Below are 7,714 nucleotides of genomic sequence, written 5' to 3' on the forward strand. Positions count from 1 at the left end.
AATCTGACTGAAGTGGTAGTTGAACAGGGCCAAGATGAAAAGGGTAAGGCTAAGGTTAATGAACAAGCTACAGAACAGGTGGTGCCTCCTGTGCCACAGAACCCCAACAGAGAGAAGCCAGCAAGCAGTGCACAAAGGGTGATACCTGCACCATTCCCTTAGAGACTGGTAAAACAAAAGAAGGAAGATCAATACAAGAAATTCATGGAGATGCTGCGTCAAATTCAGTTGAATATTCCTTTGATGGATGCCTTGAAGGAGATGTCAGGTTATGCAAAGATGATGAAAGACCTAATGTCACAGAAGTTTGATTTTCAGGATCTATCCACAGTAACTCTGACGCAGACCTGCAGCGCGGTAGTGACCAGACTGATGGCTCAAAAGATTTCCGACCCAGGTAGCTTCACTATTCCGTGCACGATTGGGAGTTACGCCTTTGCAAAGGCATTATGTGATTTGGGAGCCAGCATAAATTTGATGCCTCTGGCTGTATACACCAAACTGGGCATTGGCAGAGCTAGACCGACTTTGATGCTGCTGCAGCTGGCTGACCGCACGGTAAAAAGACATACGGGGATTCTTGATGATGTATTGGTACAAGTGGGGAAATTCGTGTTCCCTACAGACTTTGTTATTCTGGATTGTCATGTAGATGAGGAGATACCTATCATTTTAGGTAGGCCATGTTTGGCCACTGGGAGAGCCCTGATCGATTGTGAGACTGGGAAATTAAAAATGAGACTGAATGATGAAGAAGTCATATTCAATGTTCAGCAATCTATGAGGAGACCCAGTGAATATGGGAAGTGCTCTCTAGTGGAGTCAGTGGATGTGATCCTGCAAGAAGATGATGTGGCCCTGACTGCTAAAGATCCATTGGAGGCATATATGATAAACTTAGAAGAAATGGATGGTGAAGGGTTCGCCGAGTGGGTCATGGCACTTGAAGGCCAAGGATTCTGGAAAAGGGAACCTTAGTTCGAGTCCCTTGAGTTAGAAAAAAGGGCTACACCTCCAGCAAAACCATCGGTAGAGGAACCACCCAAGTTGGAGCTGAAGCCACTCCCAGCTCACCTCAGGTAAGTTTTCTTAGGCCCTGATTCTACGTTGCCTATTATTATATCATCTGGTTTGTTAGATGTGCATGTAGAACAGCTCTTACAAGTATTGCAGGAAAGCAAGACTGCCATTGGTTGGACCATGGCAGACATAAAGGGTATCAGCCCAGCCTTTTGTATGCATAAGATTCTCTTGGAAGAAGGGCACAAACCTTCCAGAGAACATCAACGAAGGCTTAACCCGAACATGAAAGAGGTAGTAAAGAAGGAAGTGATCAAATGGTTAGATGCGGGAATCATCTTCCCCATCTCTGATAGCAATTGGGTCAGCCCTATCCAATGTGTGCCGAAAAAGGGGGAATGACTGTTGTGCAAAACGAGAACAATGAGTTGATCTCAACTCATACAGTCACGGGATGGCAAATTTGCATGGATTACCGAAAATTGAACACAACCACCCGGAAGGATCACTTCCCCTTATCTTTCATTGACCAAATGTTGGACAGGCTGGCCAGGCGCTCACACTTCTGTTTCTTGGATGGATATTCGGGGTACAATCAGATATCAATAGCCCCCGAAGATAGAGAGAAAACATCCTTCACTTGTCCATATGGCATCTTCGCCTTTCGGAGAATGCCTTTTGGGCTTTGCAATGCACCGACGACATTTCAACGGTGCATGTTAGCCATTTTCACAGACATGGTGGAGGATCTTATGGAGGTCTTTATGGATGATTTCTCCGTGGTGGGGGATTCATTCGAGGACTGTCTTCACAACTTAAGAAGAGTGCTTAAAAGATGTGTGGAGACAAATATAGTGTTGAACTGGGAAATGTGCCATTTTATGGTACAGGAAGGGATAGTCCTGGGACATCGAGTGTCCAGTAAGGGAATTAAGGTCGACCATGCCAAGGTTGACGTGATTGAAAAATTACCACCGCCCACTTCAGTCAAGGCGGTGAGAAGTTTCCTTGGGCACACCGGGTTCTACAGGTGATTCATCAAAGATTTCTACAAAATTGCTAACCCATTATGCAAACTCCTTGAAAAGGATCACCCCTTTGTATTTTCTAATGAATGCAGGTTGGCATTTGAGGAACTGAAGAAAAGATTGGTGACTGCACCCATCATTGTTGCACCCAACTGGGAGCGACCATTTGAGCTCATGTGCGACGCCAGTGACTACACCATAGGAACAGCCTTGGGGTAGCGACAAGGTAAACTGATGCACCTGATTTATTATGCAAGCAGAACGTTGAGCGGTGCATAACTCAATTACACTGTGACGGAAAAGGAGATGTTGGCTGTTGTTTTTGCATTCGATAAATTCAGGTCATATTTGATTGGCTCGAAAGTTATTATTTACACTGACCATGCAGCAATTAGATACCTGATAGAAAAGAAGGAGTCAAAGCCACGCTCGCTGGGTTCTTATGTTACAAGAATTTGATCTGGAAATACGTGACCGGAAAGGGACAAAGAACCAAGTAGCTGACCACCTCTCAAGGTTGGAAGGAGCTGAAAAGAAGGTAGAGGTTGAGGATATAACAGAGACATTCCCGGATGAACAATTACTGGCAATGACAATGGAGAAGGCACCTTGGTATGTTGATATTGCTAATTATTTAGCAAGTGGTATTGTAACTTATGAACTCTCCTCAATCAAAAGAAAAAGTTCTTTCGTGATTGTCAACATTATTATTGGGATGAACCTCTATTGTTTAAAATATGTGTAGATAACATGATCCGGAGGTGTATCCCCGAGAAAGATCAACATTCTGTTTTGCAGGCTTGCCATGCTTCACCATATGGTGGACACTTTGGAGGGATTCGGACAACAACTAAGGTGTTGGAGTCAGGCTTGTACTGGCCTACTCTGTTCAAGGATGCCCATGCTTGGGTTAAAAGCTGCGATGAATGCCAAAGAACTGGAAACATATCTCGTAGACATAAGATGCCAATGACTACAATTCAAGAGGTGGAGATTTTTGACATGTGGGGGATTGACTTCATGGGGCCCTTCGTCAGCTCGTATGGTAACAAGTATATATTGGTAGCAGTTGACTATGTCTCCAAGTGGGTCGAAGCAGTGGCTCTTCCGACCAATGATGCTAAGGGAGTACTAGGCTTTCTAAAGAAGAACATTTTCACGTATTTTGGTACCCCAAGAGCTATACTCAATGATGGCGGAACCCATTTCTGCAATAGAGCATTTGCAAGGCTGTTGGAAAAATATGGAGTTCGTCATAAAGTGACCACCCTGTACCACCCACAATTGAGCGGGCAAGTTGAAGTGTCCAATAGGGAGATTAAAAGTGTCCTCACAAAAATAGTGAATGCAACAAGGACTTACTGGGCAAAGAAATTGGATGATGCATTGTGGGCATACCGCACAGCCTTCAAAACCCCAATTGGGATGTCACCGTACAGGTTGGTGTTTGGTAAGGCATGCCACCTCCCAGTTGAGCTAGAGCATAAAGCACTTTAGGCATTGAGGCAGTTGAACATAAACATGGAGACAGTAGGCACTAACAGAGTCACGGGATTACATGAACTCGAGGAATTCAGGTTCCAGGCCTTTGAGAGTGCTAGATTATACAAAGAAAGGATGAAATTAATGCATGATAAGCACATCTTGGATCGAAACTTCAAACCCGAAGATCTAGTGTTGTTATACAACTCGAGATTGAGATTGTTCCTAGGTAAGTTAAAGTCCCGATGGTCAGGACCCTTCAGAGTGGTGCAATTGTTCTTGAGTGGAGCTGTAGAGATTAAATCAGAAGACGGGACAAACAAGTTCACAGTAAATGGGCAAAGGTTGAAACATTACCTTGGCATGTTTGATGAAAAAGGGGATAGAGTGGTAATCACTTTGGGAGAGCCCCAGCACGCGGATGAGGAGTGATGATCAAATATTTGCGTCGTGCCGTGACGTTAAATCAGGCGCTGCGTGGGAGGAAACCCACGAGTGTGTTGATTAGCTGTTCATATAACTTACAAAAAAAACCAGCACCGCGACCGCGGTGAACCGCGGTGGAAGGCAAACATTCTGCCTCGAATTTTTTCTTCCCACCACGACTGCAGTAAACTGCGGTGAGGCGTAAACTTTCTGCCTCAGATTTTAAAACCCACCGCGGCCGCAGTCGACCGCGGTCGATCCAGGTAAATTTTTTTTCGTTTTTCTTCATTCTTTTCTTCCTCTTTTAATTTTACAACCCAAAACCCCCCTTCTTAAACCCAAAACACGACCCCCCTCATATTCCCAATTTCTCTCTCTCTCTAAACACTACCCTCCCCAATTCCTCTCTTCTTCTTCTTCTTCTTCTTCTTCTTCTTATCCTTCACTCACACCACCCTCATCTCTAATTCCTCTCCTCTTTCCCCCTTTAAGGTAAGGTCTTAACTCTTATCTCTCTTTCTTTGGCATTGTGTTGTATTGTGTTGTAATTTTAAGTTGTGTTAAGATGTAATTGTTGGTATACTCCTTTTCTTCTTGTTTTTGCTTTTCTATTTTGTTTTTAAGTTTGCTTGGTGAAGGGGTTGTGAATTGTATGTTTGAATGGTGTTATTGGTGGGTGATTGAATGACGTAAGTGTGGGGTGTGTGGTGTGGTAATATACTTGCTTGGGGAAGAATTTGGATGTACCCATGAGGGCTAGATGTGGCTGGGTAGTGCCTTGCTCACAAAGTGTTTGGGAAATTGCCCTAATGGGGATATAAGGAACTATTGTGACATGGGTATGGTGAAGTCTGAGTGACCATCCATAGTCACATATTTTGCACACTCACTAATAGGCATTTCGTTGTATACAGGTACAATGAGCTCCTCCAGGAAGAGACGAAACACCGGACCCTCCATCAATGGACCGAGAAGCTCCTCACGATCTAGGAGCCAAGCCAGTGCACCTCAGTTCGATAGCACTCGGTTTGTCTCCAGCGCAGCAGAGAATAGGTACAACCAGAAAGCTCCAAGAAGCTACAACCAGAGGTACACATTGATCGAATGGTTTTGGAGGTGGAATGCCCCAATATGTTGAATGAGCTGCAGCGATGTCAGCTGGACATCTTCTTCGAGGTACCGGAGGAGGCTAATGTTCAGTTAGTAAGGGAGTTCTATACAAACCTGCCAGAACATGACAATGGGGTTGTGATGGTGCGCAATACCCCGGTAAATACATCCCTTGATGCCATCCGCAGGGTATACAGGCTGCCTGTGTTTCGGGGTGACTTTGATCCTTATTGTACTTTTAGCAGAACACGGACCTTGTGGGGCACTCTTCTTGATATTATCTGTGTGCCGGATGGAGAACACCTATGGATCAAGCACAAGATTACTCTCAACTCCTACTGTCTGAATTGGGAGGCCAAATGTTGGCTCACCATTGTCAACAGTCGATTGTTGCCATCCAGCAACACGATAGATGTTATTCTACCACGGGCGTCCACAATCCATTGTTTTATGTCCCATCCTGATTTTGATGTGGCCCGGATCATTCATGATGAGATGTTCATTCGATCACCTGAGCTAACCAAGGGCCATTACTTCCCTTCGCTGATCACCCGGCTGTGCCGTATTGCTCGAGTCCCTAAAAACTCTTAGGTTGATGGGAGATTGCCACTAAAAGCCCCATTCCGGGCGAGAAAAATTGGAATTGGACAAGAACCGGTGGTGAATGTTGATATATCTGATGATGATTTGGCTGATGATGATGATGATGATGATGCTGATGTAGCTGAGATTCCCCCTCCTCCAAGAGTTGATGTGGCAAGCCCATCACAGCCACGTCGGAGCACCCGTATGACAGCTTTGGAGCAGGATATGGCTGGGTTGCGTACCTCAGTCACTGATTTGGGTATCTGTGTTGATGCGGTGGCCGAGAGACAAATGAAATCGGAGAAGAAATTCTTGGGCTGGTTGAGAGCGCTGGGACGTGCATGCAACGTGAACCCAGACACTGTCTCCGATTAGGAGTGAGCCTTCAGGGAAGTTACTTAACCTCACTGTTCTTTAAATTTTGAGCCATGGGGACATGTCTTCATTTTAAGTGTGAGGTAGGGATACTTCATTGTATGTTTGTAATTGTAATAATTGACTGTTTGATTTTGCTTGTTTTGTCTTGCTTTGATTGTTTTGGTGTAGAGTAATAGTTCATTAGGAAAGCTTAAATAGTAAATGACTTGTCCCGACGACAGATCTCTTTCGGTGAGATTCTTGAGGGACTAAGGGACTAAGTCGGAAAAAAATGGAGACTCTTCCTGATGACGGATCTTTTAGACAATTTTCTTGAGAGAAGTAAGTCTAGAGAAAAGACCAAAAAGATTTTTTTAGGTAGTGTAGTAACTCCCCCTTGGTTTTTCTTTGGGCCACGGTTCTTTTCCAAGGGTTTAGACACACTCGAGTGTAGGTAATTTTTGTTTAGTTTATTTTTTTTACAAGGGTACCTGAACACGATAGACACTAGAGTCGAACACCTAGCTTCATTGGTTAAATCCTGTTAGAGTGCCTTAAAATTGTACGTTTGCATCTGACTTGAACACTCAAAAGAGAATGTCTTGATAACCCAATCCGAAGTGAGTCATGTGCCATTTGTGTGTGAGTTTTACTGTGTTCCATGTTTCATATTGATGCCTAGAACTTGCCCTCTGTGTGTGCAAAACGAAATAGTAGGTCTTTCAGTTTTAGAAGTGATATAGGCACTCTTTGTTAAGCCAGATATATAAAGTGACCCACCTGAATGCAAGACATCGTAGTTAACCCTGTTGAGCCTATAAGCCTAATTCTTTGGCAACCACATTGCAAACCTTATCAAATTATTTGAATAGCTGGCTGTTTGAACCCTTTTACCTCCCAATAAGCACTTGAACGGTAATGGAAATATGCAAAAGGAAAAGTATGGGGTGGTGGTTTGGTTTTTGAGTGGAACCATTGAGATAGAGAAAAGAGGTAGAAGTTGAAGCGTAAAAGAAAAAGCACCACGAAATATATATATATAATATTCACAATGGTTGAGAAGTGGTGGCTTGTACAAATTGCACCTAATGGAAGGGGATGTTTTAAACAAATGAGATGGAGTGTTGGTTGGCACAACTATGATCTTTGAGTTAATGTAATTGTATTAAAAAGTGCTTAGGGAGGTTAGTCACTATACCTAAATATATCCTACCTGTCCCTTAGCCTACATTACAACCAAGTAAAGTCCTATTGATCTTAGACTGAATGAGCTCAATTAGTAAAGTATTACACTACGGGCAAGCCTATGGTGCATCTTTGTGGCATGTGAACGTTCTTTTTGAGAGTGAGCGAATTCTGTCTATTTCAGTTCCTACTTGTTTTAATTATAGTTATATGTAGACTACTCTCTTGTGTGATGTGAGGGCATGTGATTCACAAAGGAAAGGTAAGTCTTGACTCTTGTATAGAGCAGTTTGAGTAAGTGCGGATGTGCATGGTACAAAAGCTTTGACTCTTGGAGTAAAGGTTGTTCACTGCTAGGTGTAAATTTTTTGTAAAATGTTCATGGTGTTAGTTGTTAAAGGAGAAGCTTGGGGAAGAATTCTTGATGGAGTGTGGTGGATTGCTCGAGAACTAGCAATGATTTAAGTGTGGGGTGTTGATAGTAGGCTATATAGTTGATATTTACACCTTAATATGACCAT

At 43.4% G+C, this 7,714-nt stretch overlaps 1 protein-coding gene across 1 annotated transcript; it reads left to right on the plus strand.

The window, feature by feature from the left end:
- The first annotated feature begins 204 nt into the window (after positions 1–204).
- Positions 205–978, plus strand: LOC142170325 (uncharacterized). Its single transcript, XM_075232210.1, has one exon. It carries the CDS (start codon positions 205–207, stop codon positions 976–978), a length of 774 nt encoding a protein of 257 aa, XP_075088311.1.
- Positions 979–7,714: the final 6,736 nt, after the last annotated feature.

This window comes from Nicotiana tabacum, chromosome 16 (assembly GCF_000715075.1).
Source record: "Nicotiana tabacum cultivar K326 chromosome 16, ASM71507v2, whole genome shotgun sequence".
NCBI classification, from domain to species: domain Eukaryota; kingdom Viridiplantae; phylum Streptophyta; class Magnoliopsida; order Solanales; family Solanaceae; genus Nicotiana; species Nicotiana tabacum.

Excerpts from the sequence above, each read along its gene's own strand:
- LOC142170325 (XM_075232210.1), top strand. The coding sequence starts at position 205 with ATGGAGATGCTGCGTCAAATTCAGTTGAATATTCCTTTGATGGATGCC.